Source organism: Sceloporus occidentalis, unplaced genomic scaffold (assembly GCF_023333645.1).
Source record: "Sceloporus occidentalis isolate IW3139 unplaced genomic scaffold, rSceOcc1.0.p SCAF_1, whole genome shotgun sequence".
Classification (NCBI taxonomy): domain Eukaryota; kingdom Metazoa; phylum Chordata; class Lepidosauria; order Squamata; family Phrynosomatidae; genus Sceloporus; species Sceloporus occidentalis.
In genome coordinates this window covers 270,667,337-270,691,071 of record NW_028316981.1, presented here as the reverse complement: position 1 = coordinate 270,691,071, position 23,735 = coordinate 270,667,337, and the positions used below count along the sequence as shown (strand labels likewise).

Genomic DNA, 23,735 nt, shown 5'->3' with positions numbered 1-23,735 from the left:
ACTTTATAAATCTACTTTCACCAGTATGTTGTGAACTGCTGCACCACTGAAGGATAAAATGCTTTACCAACACCCATTAGAGACTAAAGTTTGCAACAAGAGAAAAAGCAACAGTACTGCAAGTACTGTAGCTAGAGTGCATTCACACTTCGTCGGCCACAATTTACAGTACAGTACTTCCACAGCAAATATATTAATGTCAGCATACTGTACTTATTTAGGGTGGGGGGATGGGGATGAATTACTGATTTACTCAAGCACTGGAAGCTATGCCGATCTTCTGACTGAATATCTAATAAAGCCAAGGTACAGCATTACAAAATAATGCCCCACCCAGTTGATCAGTAGTTCTCCATTTTGGATTATGTTTTATGTTCCATCTTTTGATGGAAAGGGCATTCTAAGTGTATTGTTACAGTATGGCTAGGGGAACACAGCTAAGTAGGATACTGCAGCTCATGGCATCACAGGAATCCTATGCACATACACAGCAAACTTCACAGTGCATGGGTTGACAGATGATTTCACTATATATGGATAGAAAATGGAAAGCCCCATTATTTAGAACTCAGTTCTTTAACTGTGCCCATTCATTTTTGGATCTGCCATCAATTTATTTAGGCTAGCTGCCAGAGATTCCATTTGGGGAGAAAGCTGGGTTATTAGTGCAATAAACAAACAGTCCTGGGGCATTTATCCCCCCACCCCACCCCTTAAATAATCCTTTTAAATCAAGCAATCAGTGTTGTTCGGTTTAATAATCTGAGGTGATGTTCTGTGGGGAACCCGTGGTCACTTCCATGTTCTACTTTCTGTCTCTTGGGAAAGAAATTTATCCGTTTCCCACCCTGATGTTACAGTTCATCTTGGCTATCAGTGAGGGAACCGAGCCTGTCTTAGCATTAACTGCTACGACGCTGACAAGAAGTAGAAGGAAGATAATGTAACACTAAATATTTTACTAGCTTTTCCAGTGTAGCACCCTTAAAAAATGTAACATAGTAATTTTAAGAAGTGAAGTTATTCTCAATTAAAACCGAAATGAGCGAATCTGGTCCTTAAGCAGTAACGTTGCCCCTTGCAGCAATGCTGTTTAAATAATTTCAAGTATTCCAGTCAGTTTGTAAAACAGTATTTATTACATTAGTGGTGTTTTATTTCTCTGCAAGCAGAGAGCTGTGCAACTTTCCCCCAGCTCTACAGCCTGCTAAACATTCATGATTACATCTCTGGACACTCAGTCAATCAAGTCATCATCTGTCCATTCATCCTAAAAAGAGAAAGAAAGAAAAATTAAGGTAACCTTCTGTTGCAAAAGAAACCAAACATGGACCAAATTGGGTATTCTGAACTTAGTTCAGTTTGAATTATCCCTAAAGGGTGAAAGTTGAAAGGTTTCCAACATCTTGGGATATGATGGAAACTGGTTATGCAAACACACTAAAACATGACTGCTAGTCTAGGTGGAAAATGTCCCAAAGAGATACAGTGTATAGCTGTGACTACATTAATACCAAAAGCTCCTGATCCAAAATAAGGCAGCTAGCTTTCAGGAAAAACAGAAATATCATCTGAAGTATGCAGACTGTAGGGATATCATCATCAGAAGTATGCAGGCTGTAGGAAAAATAGGGCCGGAAATAGTAAATATAGTATTGTTTTTTATCAAGGAGCACAGCAAATAGCATCCTGCCCTTTTCCCAATCTGGGATTCTGCTTAAAAATGTTAAAACAGATATAGTTCACATCACAAAAAACTTTAAAATATAATTAATTAAAATATAATAATTTCTATCCCGCTTTTCTAATTCAGATCAAAGCGGCGTACAAATCCAGATAAAATTACAATAATCAATAAAACAGATAAAACAGCATATATAACTAATACTCGAGTAGCTGAGTAGGGGAATCCAGAAAAACATAGCCAGAGTCGTTACCAAATAGAGGGGGAAAACCAAAGTCACATCTCATGGGGGGAAAGCTTGGGAAAAGAAGAAGGTCTTGAGATTTTTCTTAAACAAGTCCAAAGATGTGGTGGAGCGGAGCTCATCAGGCAGATTATTCATATTCTCGGGGCCAAGACTGAAAAGGCCCATTGCGAGGTCCTCACATAATGCGCAGTTGGGACCTCCAGCAAGTTTTTCCCTGCAGACCTGAGTGTGCGGGGCGGATTATATGGGGAGAGGCGGTCCTCCAAGTACCCTGGGCCCAAGGCATTTAGGGCTTTATAGGTAATAACCAACACCTTGTATTGTGCCCGGAAGCAAATAGGCAGTCAATGGAGATCTTTCAAAATAGGTGTTATATGGTCTGACCTGGAACCACCAGCGACCAATCTTGCTGCCATGTTTTGCACTATCTGCAGCTTCCGGATTTGGTACAAGGGTTGCCCCATGTAGAGCGCATTACAGAAATCCAATCGAGGGGTTACCAGAGCGTGTACTACAGTTTCAAGATCCCTTCGATCCAGGTAGGGTCGCAGCTGGTGTATCAGCCGAAGCTGATAACAGGTACTCCTGACCGTCCCATCCACCTGAGATGTAAGGTGGAGCGACGAGTCCAAGAGCACCCCCAGACTGCGAACAGAGTCCTTCAGGGGAAGCCTGACCCCATTCAGGACAGGTGGATAAATCTCCAAACCTGGACCCGGGGAACCTATCACAAGTACTTCCGTTTTCTCTGGATTCAGTCTGAGTCTGTTTTCCCTCATCCAGCCCATTACTGACTCCAAACAGGCATCTAGAGGAGAGATGCCATCCCTGGTCACTGCATCAGTCGGAGACACAGAGAAACATATTTGGGTGTCATCAGCGTACTGATAACACCGCGCCCCGTGTCTCCGGATGATCTCTCCCAGCGGTTTCATGTAAATGTTAAATAGTATGAGGGACAGAATGGCTCCTTGAGGGACACCAGATGTAAGGGCCCTCTTATCAGAGCACATGTCCCCCAGCTGCACCATCTGGAATCTACCCGAGAGGTAGGAACGGAACCACTGGAGCCCCCGATACCTAACTCCCTCAGGCATTCCAGAAGGATACCATGGTTAATGGTATCGAAAGCCGCTGAGATGTCCAAAAGCACTAACAAGGACACGCTTCCCCTGTCCATACCCAGGTTGGTATAGATGTATTTTTCATTATATCTGTTGACCTTCTGTCTAGTGTCAAAATCTCCTTGATATTTTTTGTAAATAATGATTTATATTAAGTTTTTTAAAAATTATTAATGTTTCTGGCTTTTAGTTGGTTGTGTCCTCCATTTTTCTTGAACATCCTACATTTTGGGCAAATTTTGTCCTACATTTTGTCTACATTTTATCCCAGTTTGCTGGTAGCAAATTATGACAACCCTAATGACAGAAGCCTTAACCAATGCAAAAGTACAATTTTATATTAATAGGATTTAAACAGCAATTTTAAATTTTAATGTTTAGTTTAAAAAAATCAAAAATCAGCTTCTAATTTTAAAATTAAAAAAACCCAGCTTATACCTTTTGCCACTATTACTATGAAGACCAAGGTCATATTTCTACTGTTGAGACTGAATATTCCTTGGAGGTCTTTAAACAGAGGCTGGGTGGCCATCTGTCGGGGATGCTGTGATTAAGAGTTCCTGCATGGCAGGGGATTGGACTGGATGACCCTTGTGGTCTCTTCCAACTCTATTATTCTATGATTCTATAACAGAACAGACCTATGGAAAGACTTATGCTAAAAAAATAGAGAGAAATAATCCAGTTAATATTGCCAACACTTTCAGCTGCTAATCACATGAACAGATGATATGTATATTTGGGAGACCAAAAAATAGACCAATACTATTTTTAAAGCACTTGTTACTTTGGTTCTTTTGTGTCTCTGTTGCTGCTTTTGCTGTGATAAATATGTTTTAGTTGTTTATCTGCTTTTTGTATTTCTAAGCTGTTCAGTGCATTTCCAATTTTGGAGAGGAAATGCAAGAGACAAATACTTCTTCAATAGATTAATTGAGTATCTGTAATAACCCAAGCAGTAACTTCCATACGTATTGTTAAACCTTGATTTGCTGTCTAGCCAGAAAGTTTGACGAATAGTGACAAAACTATGCCAACAGCTTGTGAATCAAAGAAGTCCAATCTTCTAAGTCGTATTTTAAGAAAAATCTGATTGTCTAAGAAGATGCTTCCAATTAATTGCCATTTCTGCTCCCAAGAAAGAGAGAAAGGCAACTTCCAAGACAATGCCTGCTGTGACACATCAAGCACAATCTAAAAGCAAGGAATATGATGTTTGCTTGAGAACTATTCTAAATGCAAATTTATGCAGATTTAATATAGTGGTCAATCAATCTGTCAATTAAGATTTCTTTAATTAGGTAAGTTATTAAAAAAATTTTTTAAATGTACAGAAATCTACTAACCTCCATTTTAGGTTTCTTTGCAATGTATTCATCATCTTCATAGCCCTTTCTCTTCTTTCTACCAGCCACAAAATACAAAGTTATAAAGCATGTTCCTCCTCAAGAACTGAATTTATTTAATCAGTTACTTTTTGTTATATTAAGGAAACTAGAACAAATCCAACCACCCAACTAAGATTCACCAGTGTTCAATATGTATTTACAATCTCAAATTTGCAATAAAAGCTCCTTAAAGCTACTGATAATGAACACTGGCCTGAATCTGTTGGATAGTTGTGTATTTCTAAGTGGACTTAATCTCTGCAGGAATGAGAATTGTGCAATTGTGTAATGTCAATATCCAGTAGAAGTGCTGTTACGTTACTATGTAGCAGGGCTAGCAAAGTGACCAATGTGCATTGGTGGCCAATGCATGATGGGCTGATGATGCACAATGAGACTGATACACATCGCATCAGTCTCGATGAGCACTGGGCACCGATGCACATCGGGCACTTTACCAGTGGTCCCATTACACATGTTCTCAGTTCAGTAAACAGATTTCTTAGCACATCTGCTACACAGCTAAATATACACAAAGATACATAACAAAAACAGGTCAAACAGGATTCCAGCAAATATTGGGCCCGAACAGACAGGCCAAAATAAAGCTGCTTCAGGTCACTTTGGAGGTATGCTGTTTAAATGACATGTGCCGGAAGCTGCACCAAAGCTGTGCTCCAGTTCTTAGGACTGGAGCGTGGCTTTGACATGGCTTCCAGCCTCTTAGGGTGCATGTGTCATTTAAACAGCACAATTGTTACTAAACAGAGTCCTATAGCATCTTGAAAAGATTACTGTATTTAGTTGGCACAAGTTTGTGTGGACTGCAGTTTGTTTCATCACATGGATGAATAATTACTTTTCAGTTGACAAGTAATGTATAAAGGCTAGAAAATGAGAGGTTAGTACTTATCTTAAATGGTCTTTCAGGGATGGCAGGAGGACCAATCTACTTATTCATGGGTTATTTTCTGTGTGCCAACTGATGAGGCAGGAGTCTGAGTTCTTTTATTGTGACTGTTGACACTCCATCCCTTCCTCACCAGTTTAATTTTGAAGTGCTGACCTGACTGATGCACATAACCCATCTAAATAACAAAATTAAAACTTACCTTTTTGCAGGGGAAGGGATGGGATTGTTCCACCTGCCACCCCAGAATTACCATTCATAGTAAGTACCAACCTCTCATTATTGGGATGGCATGAGGGAACAAGACATTCACTCATGGGACTTATCCAAGCCCCTAGTGATTTAGGTCGGTCCAGGTAATACAGTGGGCCCTTCCCTTACACAAGGGATCCGGACCCCCCGCATAAGGTTGCGAGTTCAAGACCAGCAAAAGGGCCCAAGCTCGACTCAGGCTTGCATCCTTCCGAGGTTGCTAAAATGAGTACCCAGACTGTTGGGGGCAAATTAGCTTACTTGCTAATTAGCTTACTTGCTGTTCACCGCTATGATCTTTGGAATAGCGGTATATAAATAAAACAAATTATTATTATTAATTATAAGGGGAATTCCGCATATGCCTGAGCTCCATTTAAATGAATGGGACTTCTGCACGTGGTGGTGTGCAAGCGCCATTACCCCTTACAGGGCATGCCGCCCCTTTCTCCAGCGTGGCTTTCAGCATGAAAGCCGCATAAGGCGCACCCACGTATGACGCGGGTGCACTATATCCTATGTCATCACGGCAGCATAGTTCAAACAATAAAAAGCACACACAAAAAGACCCAAATATGGGACCCAAAATGTCTTACAATATAAGTTAAAACAAAATACAACCAATGTTCGTGTGTGTGTGTGCATGCATGCAAATGTAAAATAACAGTCCAGCACACACCCATTAACAATGAGGAAGTTACCATGTAACTTTACATTGCTACTTACATATTTGTATTAAGGCCAAGTTCTGGACTATGACATTTCTCTAGCTTCTGTTTTAGAGCAGCAATTTCTTCTGGATGTGGTAGCTCATATTTTTTTACCAGATTTTTCATGCCTACAAAGAATCAACAAAACATGACCAAACTGATAACTAAAAATCCTGTGACCTAAGTTCATAATCAGACCCACTATGGCAGATCCAAGAGTACTGCTGCTATTCCAGTATTCTGCTATGAGGATCTCCTGGTCCCAATCCTCATACTCAAGCCTTACGAATTAGTTATAACACTATGTTTTCCAGCAATCAACCCATTTCAATTAAACAGATCTGGCCAACTGTGCAGCAGGACATAGACTGTATGCCAGGCCAAACATGCTCTAAACTGAAGAACTTTAATTGTTGTATGTGCCCTTGCCTTAGTTGAACTATATCAGTTTTCCCCAACCTGGTGCCCTCCAGATGTTTTGGACCTCAATTCCCCAAAGCCACAATATTCATGGCTAACAATAAGGAATGCTGAGCTGTAGTCCAAAGCATCTAGAGGACTTTGGGAATATATTGTGTCAGCTGTAACCCTCAGTACATATTTTTCCTAGCTGACAAGTGTATCTCTCTTGACCCTGTTCCCTTTCAGCAGAATTCCTTACTTGTGATGCACACCAATGCAGTTATGAAAAGGGCTAATGCTGACTGAGCAAAAACAGCCTCCTTCTAGGAGGTGTCTGAAGGCCCTTAACCACATGTTGAAAACAACCTTTAAAAAAGGAAAGGAAAAAGAAGAACCACCACAACCACAGCCTATATATCCAAGGTCTCAAAAAAGTCACAGCACTGTGCAGACACTTAATAGGTTTTCTAGCAAATTCAAAGCAAACCCTCTTGTCAGAACAAGCACTAATCAACTTAGTACTGCTCTAACTTCTTTCAAATAGTTTCACAGACAAAGTCTTGGCTTAAAATTTGCCATTACATCCTTCACCCCTTTACAGAAGCCAAGATTACATTCATAAGACTCTTAGCTGTCATCTTACATCAGAGGATTTATTCTAAGTAATGTCAAGACACAGTGTAAGTATGAAGTAAAGAACTATACTGAACTAGTTGTTCACATTATGTTTTTGGATTTCCTTGAGGTTAATGGATAATGCAGAGTTAGCAATACTGTCCCAGGAAAACTGTCAGAAGCATAGGCACATTTTGCATATCAAGCCTTCAGAATATAAATCAACTGAAGGCTGTGTTGTCTTTGATGAAAGCATAAAAGAAGTATCAAGGACAGTCTAGTAAGCACCAGTCTACTGAACAACTGAGTACATCAGTTTTGACATTTTTGTGTGCCCAAGCCCGCAGGTTTCAGGCTATTAATACCTTTAAGGGTGGAGGAGGGAAGGCAGGTTGATCAAATATCCTCTTTTTCTTCCTTATGGTGCTCTAGAGAGCATTCAAGCTTTGTTTTAGTTACTTCATTTAAAAACTTTCCATTGTCTCACAAAAATTCAGGTTTCACTTAATCTAAAACTTTGCAATTCAAAATGGTAGCCCCTGAACCAGTGGAAATTCACAAGCCATCATATGTTGGTTCCTGGGAGGTTTCCAAGGAAAAACAAACAAACAAACAAACAATTGTTGTCAGTGGGCACAAATATGGTACCAGTTCCTGGCACACTGAAGAAATAAAAATACAGTCCACCCTCGGTATCCACATCTTGCCATCTGCAGATTTGAGGGAGCACCAGCAGCAAAGGAAGAGGATGTGAAAAAGTGAGAGCCAGGAGGGAGGGAGGAAGAGGAGGATAAGAAAGAGGCAGAAGGAAGAGAAGGAGAAAGTGGCGGTGGTGGCACCAGCTGCCTGTGAGAGGAGGGTGGGAGAGGAGGCAGGCGGAAGGAGGAGGAGGAGGAAGCAGCTGCAGTGATGGCAGTCCCATGCCTCCCACTGCAAGTAAGCGAGGAAAGAAGTCATCCCTGTGTGAGGGCCAGTGAAGGGACTGTCGCCAATTGGACTTGAGCATCCACAAATTTTGGTATCAGGTGGGGGGGGGGAATCTGGAGTGGATCCCCTACGGATACTAAGGGCCGACTGTACAAATGCCCCACATCATATTGCCTGAGAAGCACTCATCTAGAAGACACTGAATTCTATCCCATGTTGTCCTTTCAGTCTCAGAAGGCTCCTTGAAGGCTTTCATGAATAGAAAAGGGGATTTCTGCAAATCTCCCCTTTTCTCCTGATTTCCATCTGCTCTACTCCTCACACTCTTCTGGAGGATCCCTTATGTCTCTGAACAGATGATGGGAAGTACAAGATATGGGAGATTCCATTCTGTGAATGGAAGCCTCTACTGGATAAAGAGTCTTCTGTGAATGGAAAGACCCAACTGAAGTGAAACCACTAGCAACACTGACAAGGGAACAATGACAAAAATGAGTATTAACATCTGCACTAACTTAAAGTGGGGGTGACATCACCAATTTTTAGCAAAGTTGTTCATTTCAGATTTAGCTGTTAGATTTTAGCTTTGGCTACTGTGCTAACAATATAATTCAAGGGCAAAATTGTTATCTGGCAAATTAAAGATCGAAGGTAACCTTTTTTTAAGACTTGTGCTCTAACATTCTCTAAAACATTATTCAAAGAATTAATCCATCCTAAGTCTCAACTAAATCTTTGAGGTGGTTAGCAGCATTTTAGAAACATAATAAAATCACAACAGAAGAGACTAAAATGCAAAACAGCAAAATCATTTAACAGCCTGAAGTTAACAGAACTGTTTTATTGACTGAAGTTTTAAAATGCTTGGCATTGACCCAAAATGCCCACCAGAATAAAAACATGTTAACTATTTTCCTAAAAACAGAGACCAAATCATACTTGATAGATCTTGCTTCTAAGCCTTCCTCTCACAAGAACTGTTTTCAACTTCTAGTTGAAAAAATAAGATGGGCAATTATGCTACCAGCAACAGAAGAAACTGCCATCTTTTGAACATCTTGAGATATTTCTCCGATTTCTTCTGTAGATTTCACTGGATCCGCCCAGTTTCTTCTTGAATTATGCTAGCAGAACTAAATCCATAAGGCCAGAAAATGACACAGGAGATGTATGATTATATCAAGTATGTCATACTCTGGCCTAGGAATGTAAATGTTTGTATCTTGTGCAAAAAACATTATATTCTGCACAACACACAAAGAGATTTTTGTACTTTTTTGCAATAACATTCCTAAATGCAAAAAAACAAAACAAAAAACAAATACCAAACCACTTGTAGCAGTTACAACATTTTTCTGATAAAAAAAAATGCTAGTATTCGTTATATCTTAGATTCTGATCCAAGAAAATTTGAGGGGGGGGGGGACAGTGCAACAGTGCTAGCCTGAAGAAGAGCCCTCCCTCTGGTCCATCTGCCTTGGTCCAGGCCTCAGAGGGAGAGAAGAATGCTGGACCTGATTCCCTCCCTCTCTCACCATTCCCTTCTCCTTTTGTGTCGTGTCTTTTAGATTGTAAGCCTGTGGGCAGGGAACCGTCTATTATCCCCTCTATTGTAAACCGCTCGGATTCCCAGTGATTGGGCGGTATATAAATAAAACCTATTATTATTATTATTATTATTATTATTATTATATGGGACTGTCTTTAATCCTTTTCAGCAAAAGTAGGAAGTGAGTAGGAAACCACTTTCACATAACCTTGCATTGCACTGATGAAGAAGATGGCTGGAGATCACCTGAAAACCACTCAACGCTGAGATTCACTGCAAAAGTGTGGTCTTATTTAAGCAGCCTGTTATGCCTCAGAAAGCAAAACTTAGAGCTCTTGGTGAAAACTTACTTTGCATTCTCCTACCCATATAACAGAGTATTTAGAAGAATATCCCAAAGAATGTTACAACTGCCTATTGTTTTCCTACTGAATGGTGGCAGGTCATTTTAAGCACATTTCAGATAATGCTGAACTGAAATGGTAGAAGGAAGGAATGGTTATCACAAATTTCCTCTTCCCACTCCCCTTTGGACATTTTTAGCACAGTTGAGAAAAAGTGCTTACATCATGGCAAGTAGGAAAATGTTAAAAAGCCAGTTGTTTCCCATAGTTACGCCACTGGAGTAGAATATCAAAGGGAATACACATCTGGGATACTCTGCCCCATCTGCAATTTTGTATGTGATTACTGTTGAAGTGGGGCAGATGTCTTACTCCAATACTGCTCTCTTGCCTTGCAAGCAATAGAACTGTCAATACAACAAGACAGCAGGTACAGAGGGTTTAGTTGATTATGAGCTTCTCCCACCCCAATCCCAATTCAGAGAGAAGACAACAGGATCATTTGGTATGCCCCCACAACTAAATCCAGATGGCCATTGTTTAAACATTTCATGGTACCATGATGTTATCATGGGTACTATGCACTATTATAGAGCTGGAAGAGACCATCAAGGACCATCCAGTCCAAACCTCTGCCATGCAGGAATACACAATCAAAGCACCCCTGATAGATGGCCATCCAGCCAGTTTAAAAACCTCCAAAGGAGATTCCACTATTTTCCGAGGGAGTGCATTCTACTGTCAAACAAGCTCTTACTGTCAGGCAGGTCTTCCTAATGTTGAGATGGAATCTCTTTTCTTTCTTTCTTTTTTAATATACTTTATTTATTTCAGTTATTTAGATATTTACATAAAATCATACATTAATAAAATAAATCAATATCACTTACTCCTCCCTCCCATTTCATCATTCTTACACACATTCTTTCTTTCGTTCTTCTTTCTTCTGACTAAACATTCGTTACTTCCTTTGGTTGTCCATCTTTGGTGCTTTAAAATTCCATATTTTTTAAAATAGTCTATCTACTTAATCTTTAGTTTCTGTCCACTCTACTTTTCATTGTAGTATCTTCTTCCATTTCCAGATGCTTATTTTCTCTTACTCTTTTATGGTTTCCCTTGTAATTTTTAAACCTTATATAAAAATTCAGTAACACCATATTTGCTCTTTCTGTTTCTCTTTACTCTGTAATTATTTATTTTTCTAATATCTTTTCTAAATATTTTTTGTCATATATTTTGTCACTTCCCCCCATACTTCTTTTTCTGGCCTCATCTTGTCATTTAATACTGTCGATAATACGTCCATTTCATGGCCAATAATTTGAGGGTCCACTCTTCCACTTAGGGACATATTTCTAATTTCCAACATTGTGCATAAAGTAATCTTTGCAGCTGTGAGCATATAACTTTCCCTTCTTTTTTTTCAATTTCATTATCTACGTGGTTTAATAACATAATTTCTGGCTTACATTCCAATTCAATCTTTAAAACTTTGTTAATTTTTTGATTAATTTTTCCCAATTGTAAATCCTCTTTGTTTTATATCTAATTTAGTTCTTTCTAATAGTTGTCTGTATAAAAACCAGCTACATGTTTTTCCTTCTTTGAGTTGTTCATAAGATTTCAAAATAAACTCATTATTTTTATATTCTAGTAAGTCTTTGTACTTAAGCAAATCATCATTTTTCCATGGATCTATAATATATAGTGCCTCATGGGATGATACCCACAGTGGCATTTTTGGACAGATTCTTTCTCTATGTTTTTTCCAGACTTTTATTAAACTAGTTCTCAGAGAGTGGTTATGGAAATCTCTATTGGCTTTTTCCTTATTATAAAAAAGCAAAGTATGACACTCAAGCCTAACTTGGGTGCCTTCAAGTTTAAGTAGATTTTTATTTTTGAGTTTTATTCAATTACTTATCAAGACTAAGCAACTTGCTTAGAAATAGAGTCTTAAGCTGGGTAATGCAAACCCTCCCCTCTCTTTTGCATCTTCTCATATTTTTGCTTTGATTCTTGCTTTCTTACTCACCGATATACTGCATAATTCCTTTTTGTCATTCTTTATGTATGTTGTTATTTTTAATTATGGGTATTGCCTGAAATAGGAATAGCAATTTTGGATGTACATTTTTATCAGGGCTATTCTACTTAATGGAGATAAATTTAGCTCTTTCAAGCTTTGCTGATCTTTCTTTATTTCATTCCAGGGTTTGTTTGTTTTTTTGATAGTTGTTTAATCAATCCAAATTTGTTATTGTTATTCCTAGATATTTTACTGTGTTGCTTAAATTAAATCCTAATTTATCCTTTACTATTTTTCTTTTTTGTTCATATTTTCAGTTATAATATTTGTTTTTTCTTTATTTATTTTTAATCTGGATATTTCTTTAAATTGATTTAGCTGATTTCTTAGTTACTGAATACTTTTAATTGGATCCTCTAGTGATATTGCGATATCATCCGCAAAAGCCCTGACTTTAAATTGGATTCCTTTGCACTTTACTCCTTTTATCTCCTTATCGTCTTTTATATTGATTATTGTTTCCAAAATAATGATAAACAACAATGGAGAAAGTGGGCATCCTTGTCTCATACCTTTTTTTATTAGTATAGGCTTGGTTTTCTCACCATTGACAATTACACAAGTTGTTTGTGATTGATATATTGCTTTTATCCATTCTAGAAATCTATATCCTATTCTTATTTTTTTAACACTTCCATCATCAAAGACGAACTGATATTAGCAAATGCTTTTTCTATGTCTAGAAAGAGCAATGCAAATTTTTTTATTATTATGAAAATTGAAATGTTCTACTAAATCAATAATATGTCTAATATTTTCATTTAAATATCTTTGTGGCAAAAAGCCACATTGCTCTTCCCCAATTAGATTTTTCAGCACTTTTTAAAACCTATTTGACAAAACAAATGCAAGTAACTTATAATCTATACAGTCCTCCCTCCGTTCTTGTGGGTTTCGAACCTGCTTCCCTCACTTATGTGCAAGGGATGAACGGAGGGGGAAATAATGGGGTGAATGCCAGACGCGCTCCCACAGTTGTGCGCCTATATTCAAGCCAATGTAGAGTTCTTTTTCCCCTTCTTTCTTTTCTTTTTATTAAGTAAAGGGTTAGTTGTTTGATAGTGTTCTGCCCCTTCTAAGTGGAAAATCACAACCAAATATTCCTTAAGTCCGTTTTGTTTTGTTATGTAATTTTTCAAACAGTCCACGCCACCGTTTGCACCACTCAGCAAAGCTAAAAAGTGGCTGCTTCCCTGATTCTCCCTCAGCTTTGTTTCTCCCATTTCCTTCTTCTTTTCTCTTTTTCTCCCCTTGGTGCCTGGTTCTGAAGCCACTGCCTCTGTGGAATCCCTTTGAATCCCCTGTTCCAAGGGGATATTTAAAGCCCTTTGTTGATTTGGCTGCTTTCTTTTCTTTTCTTTTCTTTCCTTTCCCCTTCTCCCACTCTGCTTTACTGCTCTTCAAAGCGGCTAGCCTTCTGGGTGTGGTGGCTTGGAGCAGCTTAGAACATCTGGGATGCGAGCATTCTCCAAAGCTCAGACATCAACCCAGAAGGTGGAATCTCTTTTCTTGTAATTTGAACACATTACTCCGGGTCCTATTCCCTGGAGCAGTTGAAAACAAATTTGCTCCATCTTCAGTATGACATCACTCTAAATATTTAAGCAGGGCTATCATATCACCTCAACCTTAAACTTCTGTTATTTCAGACTGGCTGGAATCACAGTGAAGAAAACCTTTTGTGTTAGAAAAAGGTGTGGCTGAAGCAGCAGCAGACTGAGAAAATATAATAACTGTGAACGGATGAAAATATCTAGGAAACTAGAGAAAGCAGGAGTGTCTCCCCCCTTCCTAAATAACTTCTTATGAAAAGTCAGCACACTAGTGGTAGGTATTAAAACAAAATGAAATGAAAAATTAAAACATTCAGTAGATGTACAGTATTATGCCTTTTTATTTATTTATTTAATTTTTATTCCACCTTTCTGCCAAGTTGAGGTTTTTAAAAGAAACTTTGTATGTTCTTTCAGCAGATAATTAATTAGTGGTCTACAAATTCTTTAGTGAAAAACTGAAGAAACAATGTAAGTGTGCTGTAATGTGGTGTGCTGTTTTAATGGTTTTTACTTTTTAAATGGTTTTAACTATTTAATATTTAACTTACATTTTAAAAATCAGTATTATTTCATTTTTTAAAAACTTCTATAATTAATGTTTTACTTTTATCTTTTTAAATTATTATATGCCACCCTGAATCCCATTTTGGGAGAAAGGAGGGATACAAATCCCATAAATAAAGAAATGCACTGACACTGGGCTGGATCTGATACACATTTTGATAGTTTATTTGGGTAGAGTAATGATTGGAAGAGTACAGTCCTCTAGAAGTTGTTGGGCTAGAGCATCAGCCCCTACCCAACATAGTCAGTGCAGAATGCTTTTAAGTTCAGTCCAGTAGTATCTAAACACCATACTTTGCTCATCCTCAGTATATAGTAAAAATGACCCATTACTTCTTAACATTCTTTGGGTAGGGAGAAAGTCATTTCAGCACACTTCTGTATTTAAATTTTGTTGTTGCTGATATTTATAGTAATAATTATTTTAAATAAGTAACACTAGCTCATTAGCTTTTGCAGTAATGTTTTCTATCTGTTTGTCTGATTAAATAACTTTGGACTTCAGGTGCTCTTGTTCTTTTGGACTATGGCTATAACAATATGCAATCCAAAAACATCTGGAAGATCCTGTATTCCCCACCCCTGCTCTATAATTCTGCACATACATTCTCCTTATAACTGTCACTGAATAGAATTATCTAGAGGATGGAGTCTGGTTGAAAGAGATAAACTGTTACTTCCTCCCAATTATTTCTATAGTTTCCATTTAACTGGAAACATGGTTAGACAATAAAATGTCTTGGTATAAAAATTTATATTTATCAGGCTTAAAGTCACTTTACTACTGAGGGAACATAATTGCACTTAGATGTCTTTCTTCTCTTGTCATTTTATGCCCTGGTACAGGCGTATAAGAGAAACAAATGACACCCAGTAAGAATCCTTTTATCATCAGCTGGGAACAAGTTGGTTTCAACATATGTTCCAGTGATCATCTAGAAACAAAGAAATGCCTCTACTATCTTTCAAATGGCTATCAAGTCTTGTGCAAAGCCCTTTCCTTCAGAAATATGTAGCATAAATCTGTACATATTGCCTCCTCTTTACTTACATTTCATTCCATCCAGCAATTGGTTGAGGGAAGCTTTGTTCTCTTTCAACATTAGGCTTTCTGACAAGTAGCTGTCAAAAGATTGTGAAAATTAGATCCCAACACTACCATTTGGATGCACAGAGAAGCAAACAACAGCTATGAAGAACATTTAAATTAACAGACATCCTGTAAAGAGAATTACATTTACCTAGTGTTTCATGTTAGGTGAAAGAACAGAATTTCTGAATAATATTTAACACACACACTGTAACAAGTAACAAATCAAGACAAAAATCAGTATAAAATGTTACAATTAAACTAAAGATGGTTTGAACTCTACAACAAAAACTTCCATTTCCAAAGAACTAAACCCTCAAACAATCAAATATAACTTTTCCAGAACAAAACAATGGCAATCTTGACATGAAGTAGTAGCCTAGAAGCATTCATGTGTTCTAGTAGTATAAAATAAACAAATATTAAAGATGCAATAATAATTTTACAAGCCACATCTGAAATATGTCAGAAAAAAACAGAAGGCTCAGTACTTTCCAAAAATCCTACAATTTGGATTGCCCAACACTGAAATGCAATTCTTTTCCAAGTAGTAGTCCCACACATGGTTAACTGAACACAGTAGGAGCTATATTGTTCTAGATCAAAACAGAAACAGATCAATGTTCTATTCCCATAAAGCCAATCAGATCTTATTGGAAAGTCCACAAGCAGTTCACAAGAGTAAATAGCACCCTCCCATTCAGGCTATCCAGCAGCTAGTACTCAGATGCACAAGTTCTCTGATAATGGAGGTATACAGCCATCATGGGGAGTAGCCATTGATCATATTATCCTCTGCCACAAACAGCTGATCAGGCTGTCCATTCATGTGGAATCTACACTGATTATTTTTGAAAAATATTAAAATACAAACAAACTCTTACTAACACAATAGATACATTCTTACATAACTGTATAAAGAGGGCTAGTACCTTTTATAGTTGCATCTTAAATGTTAAAATATTATGTACCTTTCCATATTAATTCCTGCCCTAGATGCACTGGACAAGATGGCAGTGAGAGCTATCTGAGAAGGTGTATATAGGAGACAAGCATCTGTCAAAGCTACCCGGTTAAGAAAGTCATCAGCCGTCTTCCTCAATGTCTCAGGATTCTCAAGCAGTGGGTAACGGGTCTAGAAAATAAGCATTCAAATGTTACTCCCTCAGCAGCACAGCACTTCACCATTCTCATATTCAGGGCTAATTTCAAATGGATATTGTTATTGTTTTTTTAAAAAGCAGGCCAAAATGTTAATTACCCCTCTTGATTTCAGGAAAAAGGATAAAAAGGAGTCTTTAAAAAAAAAAGATTTGCCCACCAAGTCCACTCCAACCCACAAGAATATCACAAAGAATGTAAAGCACCAAGGATTTAATGAGCCAGCACAATTGACAAACATTTCCTGAACTCAGGGTCAAACTACATACAACCTTCTATATTCTTATGAAGTAGTGCAGCCCTCATACATAGAAGTGGGTTATGGCAAAAACAAACGAGAAACCTTTTGGCAATACTTCAGGTACAGCCAATGTTTCTGTCAGACCTTTTGCCACAGACAAAGCTTAATACAATGTGGCCCTTGGGGTCCTAGGTTGGGGCCTTGAAGCCACAGATACCCTGTGCTGCTCTCCAAATTAAACTGTGGATGATTATTTTGGCTTCAAACACCAAATGCAGCAGTTTTGCCCCCCAGCATATTTACAAAATGTTACCCCCCCCCCCAAAAAAAATTGGCTGAACATTTGCCAAAAATGACACTACCAACTGTGCTGGGCGTTCCAAAATGGCCCACCAGGCGGGTGCTAGAGCAAAAGATGTCCCCCACTACAGTTGTTCACTCTGGCTTAAAACATCACAGAGAGCTTCAGTGCTACAGAAGGTATTAAAGCTGAGAGATACAAAATTTCTTCTCATTACCACCAATAACTCTTGCTCCATTCTTGTTCTTGGCTGGTTCAAGAAAAATGTTGTTTAAAAACAAATCTGCATTTAACAAGCTTGTCTGCATGAATGACAACTTGCACATGCTGATCAAAATAGCTAAGCAAGCCTCCTGTCCCCCCCCCCCCACCAAGAAAGAAGTAAAGCCAATTCTGTTTTAAGCCGTGACATGTTAATTCATCAGACATTTTGTCACTTAAAGGTATGTGTGCTATCTGCTGCATATTGAAAACTGTATATATTGAAAACTAACTTAAGATTATTATTATTAGCTTTATTTATAAAGTGCCGTAAATCTACATGGCGCTGTACAAAACCAAGTAAAATCAAGAATATAAAATATAAAGCCAGCCTATGGCGTACAATCTAAAAGTTAAAGCAACAAATTAAAAACATCATATAAAACAAGTTAAAACAGCAATATCCACTATTGAGTCAAGTTAAGAAACAAATTTTGAAAGGTACCCAAAACCCAGGTAAATTTTATATGCTAAATATGACCTCAGTGAATCAGGGATGTAGCCAGGATTTTGGGAAGGGAGGGTTCAGACTAAGTGCCACCATTATAATGGGGCTTGGACATGGCGACGCAGCAGCACACACCATTAATTGTATCTAATGGAAGGGGGGGGGGGTCCAGAAAATTGAACTGAACATTATATCTTAATAGTCCAGCTGATAAGAAGATATCATAAGCAGAGTTGTGTTGGATCAAATCTAGACCCTATCCAACGTAGAACTCTTTTCCCAAAGCAGCCAACTACTTGCCCCAATGAAAAATCCATGTGCAGAATTACTATAATGCTCTCACTGATGTTTCCCAACAAGTAGTTGTCAGGGACATTCTGTCTCTACTATTGTAAGCAATGTATACCCAATGTTCTTTATAGCATTCATGTTTCAATACTGTACAACAGCTCTTGCAATTTAAGATGCATTTCTTCAGCAATCAAAATCTGTTACCTTCAAATCAATCAAGAATCCTTCAAATGGTCTGTAAGGGTTGTGCACTATAAGATGGAAGTTGAGTTGCTGAATAAGTAGCAATTCATATTCTAAGATCTGTTCAAGAGCCTTTTCCTGTCCCACTGGGCTTTCACGAAGGTTACTAACAAACTGTGCACTAGACACATTGAATTCATCTACTTTACAGGCCAAGAATGCACATGTTAACCTTAAAAACAAACAGCAAACACATCTCATTACAAGGAAGATAATTACAAATTATATAGTGAACATATGAAGCATTTAAAGCAATCTAACCTAAAACTCCTAGCCTAGGAATGGGAACTGTGCTGCTCTCCAGATATTGCTAGACTGCAGCTAACAGCATTTCTCAGAATTGGTTTTGATGGCTAGGACTGCTGATATTTGCACTCTCAACAATATATGGAGAACCACATGATGCTCCAACCTCCGTCTTAAATGGAAACTGAGGAATGTTTCCCTCTTATATGAAGCCATGAATTTTTCCATATCATTAGCACTTAAAACTGACAGTCTACTCACAAAAATTTAAACTAATACACAAAGTGTATCATTTACTCACATAATTATACGAGGGTGATACTCCATCACTGAGTTGTTGAGGTAAAAACGTTTGAAGTACATGCAGGCTGATCCCTGAAATGAAAATATAGTCAGAGAATTCATTCACATGATAGCAGAGAATAGCACCTGTACTATCCTACAGAATGTATAAAGGAAATGCAGGATATGTCCAGCAATTAAATGGAATAGTAATGTACAGATCAATCCTATACATGTTTATTCAGAAGCCATGAGCGTTCAACAGAGCCAGAGGGGAAGTCACTGCAAGAGAACAGGGGAAAGGACAAGTTCTTCCTAGAGGAATGAAACACCTGGGTCATTGCTAACTATCCTCACCAGTTCATCTATCTGAAGGGAAACAGTCACTAAAATTTCCCTCTTAGGCAACATTTGTGTCAGTATTGCAACCCTTTTCTGACTTAAAAGGAGCACAACTCACTAGAAAAAATGCTCATATACTCTCTTGGAATCCCAAAAATGTTAGGTTTTTTTCACAATTGTCCTTCTCCAGCTTTGGTAGTCTACTTGCTTATGTCTGATAAAGCTGAGATGTAGTCTTCTTTGGGAAAGGTCAACTGGAAGACAAATGAGTTTGCTTCTCTGATCCCATTATCATTTCCAACACTCTGATTCTAGGGCAAAAAAACCATTGTGCGGGTATGCATGTGTTTGTGCCTTCAAATTGCCTGTTGACTTATGGTGACCCCATGAATTTTAACAGTACGTTTTCTCATAATCCTGCGAACAAGAGGCTCGAATAAATTGCTGCTAACTGAAGAGATTTTTTTCAACAGCACTCTGAAAATTGCTGCACAAACTCTGGAAGGACATCAGAAATCAGTAGTAGAGAAGCTAATTCACACCTTGCAATTCTGACACCTACTGTCTTGCTACTATTGGGGCCTGAACAATATAAACTTCTGTAAGGCAAAGAAGAGCATGAGTTACCCATTCTTGAGACTGTTGGCTTGGGGGAGCTGCTTATGCTTTCTGCCTTTGGTGCTTGTCTACCATTTGGCATCTCTAAAAGGCAGCCAGATCTGGATGGGTGTGCAAGGAATGCTTCCTCCACTCAGCTATTCTCACTGGATACATGTATGTGTGTTCAAGCTGCTGCCTCTTATGGCAACCCCATGAATTTCATAGCTTTTTCTTAAGCAAGGAATACTCGGAGGAGGTTTTGCCAATTCCATCCTCTGAAATATAGCCTACAGAACTTAGAACTTAGTATTCACTGGTGGTCTCCCATCCAAGTATTAACCTGGGCTGATCCTGCTTAATTTCCAAGATCAAAAGGATATGGTTCCTTTATGGTATTTAGACCCTTTAAAGCTGTCAAATTCTTGTGCTCAGAACTCAGTCACATGAGCAGAATTGCCCTATGCGCTCTCTCTTGCGCGCGCGCACACACACACCGACATTTCGATGTACAGAAGGTTGGTGATGGAGGTATTTTAGAGGACAAAAATGTTGGACGTCAACCAGCCATTTGCCCTGTGACAGAAACCCTTGTACCTTAATTCTAAGTGCCTGAAGTCAAAGAACAGCTGTGAAATTTGCTCGCTCTATGTATGCTCAACAAAATAATATGTTTACATCTGGAGGGGACAACTACAACAAGTGGAATAATCTTAGAAAGGTTAGGGTAAAAATAAATCTTGTCAAGCACAAAAAGAGGATTTTTTACTCAAGAGTTGTTAACGTCTCAGATGCTGCTTCCTCTAGTCTCAGATAATGCAAGCGGATGCAATAAAAAGAACTCACCACCACAGATCTGGGCATTGCTGGCTTGAATACAGAGCAGAAATCCAATAATCTTTTTTCATAATATTTGCAAACTGCCAACTCCTCATGTGCCTCAAGAAGAAACAAGTCAGTCTGTTGAACCTTGTGAAAGGCAAGAAGCATCTGGTCAGAGTTGCAGGTTCGAGCACGGATTCCATACAAAACAGATAGGTAAACTGCACTACATGTTTGTGGGATCTAATATTTTATTATTTAAAAAAGGCAGACTACAAAGTTGTGGGAGCTACTTTTTTATTATCATAACCCCAGAATCCAAGAGCCGGGTCCGAGTGCAAAGGACACATACTCAAGTAAATTCTGAGCCTTGGAATTTGTTTCATGCTAAATGTACTCTTAGGTCCAAAACACACTGCAGAAATAATCCAGCTTGAGACCACTTTAACTGCCCTGGCTCAATGCTAGGGATTTCTGGAAACTGTCGTTTTGTGAAGAATTTACCCTTCTCTAACAGAGAACTCTAGTGCCACAATAAACTACAAGTCCCAGGATTCCTTAGCTCTGAGGCAGGGCTGTTAAAAACCATCTCAAACTGGACTATTTCTGCAGTGTGTTTTGGACCTTGTTATACCAACATCCATTTTCTTCATTTCAGTATGGAAGTACAGATCCAAGGGTGAAGCAGGGGGTTCGTTTTGAGGTTGCCACTATTAAACAGCCAGCCACCAGAAATCATTCATTCTCCTGCAATTCAGGGTGACCAGATGTCCTCCTTTTCCAGGACATGCCCTATATTTCAACCTTCTGAGCCTGACTAAGGCTGCATTCACACTGTAAGAATAATCCAGTTTGACCCCACTTTAAGTGCCATGATTCCATGCTATGCAATTACGGGAATGGTCCCAGAACAAACTACCATTCCCAGAATTCCACAGCACAGAGCCCTGGCAGTTAAAGAGGAGTCAAACTGGAATATTTGTATTCTTTCATATGTATGACCCTACTGACTTCAATCTATTTGACATACTTTTATACATTAACATATAAAATACCAAGCTGCTGAGCCCACTCTGGTGCCAAGACAAGCTGCCGTTCCCAGAATTCCATGGAACAGAAGCCTGGAAGTTAAAGCAGGGTCAAACTGGGCTATTTCTGCAGTGCGGATGCAGTCTCCACAGCACATTATTAAGGGACACCAAGTTTGCTTTCCCCTTTGAGAAATGCATACACATCTTCTCCTCATTCCAAACAGTGGGAAAGGAAGATGGATCTTTCTAAGCTTCTATTTCTGGAAGCAAGACTCGCACCCAGAGCTCAGGGTGACTTTACCTCCAAACACACTGCGGAAACAATCCAGTTTGAGACCTGACTCAATGCTAGGGAATTCTGGGAACTGTAGTGTTTGTGAGACATCTAGCCTTCTCTGCCACAGTAAACTACATTTCCCAGGATTCCCTAGCACTGAGCCAGGGCAGTTAAACTGGTACCAAACTGGGTTATTTCTACAGGGTGTTTTGGACCATAGGTTTCGGGAAGTGTAGTTTATTGTGGCACCAGAGCTCTCTGACTGAGAAGGTTAAATGTCTCGCAAAACTACAATTCCCAGGATTCCCTAGCATTGAGTCAGGGCAGTTAAAGCGGTCTCAAAGTGGGTTATTTCTGCTGTGTGTCTTGGACCATACATTTTGGGAATTGTAGGTTGTTGTGGCCCCATTATATTATATATAATGTAATATAATATATGTATAATATACATAATATATATATATAAATATATATAATATTGTAGTATAATAGATAGTGTATAATATAATGTTTATATTATATACATGCTTCATAGTAATGAATAAATATCGCTACTCTTCTGCCTGCTCTTTCGGGTGAAGCCTATCCCTGCAAAGGAAGCTCTCCGAGGCCAGAGGATTCCCAGAGGCATGGGACAGGAGGGAAAGAGGAGGAAAGAGGAGGCTCTGGGGTCCCCGACCCAGCCGCCCCTATTTCACCAGAGGAGAGGGGGGCTCCAACGCCGCCTTCCAACCCCCACCTTCCCTCCGGCCACCGCTTTGCCGCGGAACCTGCGGTTGGCCTCGGCCCGGCGCCGGCAGAGCTCCTCCTCGCCGCGGAAGGTCCAGTGCCGCCTCTGAGTGCTGCTGTGGAACATATTCCGACATCGAGGGCAACGCGCGAGGCCTCCTCCTCCTCCGCCAACCGCCTCAGTATCCCGTCATGCTCCGCGCGAACTGGTTTCCCGGCATGCACCGCTCCCCGCCGCTTTCCCTTTAGGCACCCTTTTGGCTCGCCTAAACGTTTTGGACTTCAACTCCCAGAAGCCTCGGCCAGCTCACCCAAATGATCAGGGATGCTGGGAGATGGAGTCTAAAATGCTTAGAGGGCCCAAGGTCGAGAACCACTGCCCGGGCAAGAGATTAAGACAGAGGCGAGGCCGCCATTTTGCTCCTGTGCAAATGGCAATGGCAAGGCTGCTGTTGGTCCCAAAGCCCCGTTGTCCCTTAAAGGGGGGATAGTCCCGTTTAAAGACAGGGCTGTCGGCCTTCCAGCTCTTGTTGCGCTATAAATAATAATAATAATAATACCCTCACTCTGACAGGAGAGGCAACGGAGGGTTTCAAATAACAATCATAATAATTGTGCCCAATGATAATAATCGGGCTATAAATCATTATTATTATTATTATTATTATTATTTTCTGATATCCCACCTTAATAATAACAATAGAGTCCCTATATTGGGAGATAAGGCGGGATATCAGAAGATAATAATAATGATGATGGGGTTTATAGCCCAATTATTATTATTATGGGGCCATTGTTCTATTTTCTTATATCCAGCCTTATTTCCCAATATAGGGACTCATTATTATTATTATTATTATTATTTGAAGCCCTTCATTGCCTCTCTTCTTAGTGTGAGGGAATTGTTATTATTATTATTATTATTATTATTATTATTATTATATCCCGCTGTTCTCCCAATATCTCAAGGGGGCGAACAAGTGTAATGCAATACAATTTAAAAACAATA

The 23,735-nt window shown here is 39.0% G+C and overlaps 1 protein-coding gene across 4 annotated transcripts; it reads right to left on the bottom strand.

Moving 5' to 3' along the window:
* Positions 1–1,116: 1,116 nt before the first annotated feature.
* On the bottom strand, positions 1,117–22,934 carry LOC149323862 (cyclin-H-like). 4 transcript variants are annotated; one of them, XM_089493563.1, is made up of 9 exons: positions 22,696–22,934; positions 20,714–20,836; positions 18,948–19,021; positions 18,362–18,572; positions 16,426–16,589; positions 15,416–15,486; positions 6,332–6,443; positions 4,402–4,459; positions 1,117–1,270 (listed from the first exon to the last, which is right to left on the bottom strand). In XM_089493563.1, exons 1-9 carry the CDS (start codon positions 22,861–22,863, stop codon positions 1,238–1,240), a joined length of 1,014 nt encoding a protein of 337 aa, XP_089349689.1. In that variant the 5' UTR covers positions 22,864–22,934; the 3' UTR covers positions 1,117–1,237. The 4 variants fall into 4 exon arrangements, with proteins under 4 accessions (XP_089349689.1, XP_089349695.1, XP_089349697.1 ...); XM_089493569.1 differs by having other exon boundaries at positions 22,737–22,933; XM_089493571.1 differs by having other exon boundaries at positions 22,768–22,933.
* Between the last annotated feature and the right edge of the window lie 801 nt (positions 22,935–23,735).

Excerpts from the sequence above, each read along its gene's own strand:
- LOC149323862 (XM_089493563.1), bottom strand. The coding sequence starts at position 22,863 with ATGTCGGAATATGTTCCACAGCAGCACTCAGAGGCGGCACTGGACCTT. Across the intron at positions 6,444-15,415 it reads ATTGCTGGATGGAATGAAAT|GCATGAAAAATCTGGTAAAA; the intron begins GTAAGTAAAGAG and ends GATTCTTTGTAG. Across the intron at positions 4,460-6,331 it reads CTTGGCCTTAATACAAATAT|AAAGAAGAGAAAGGGCTATG; the intron begins GTAAGTAGCAAT and ends TGTGGCTGGTAG.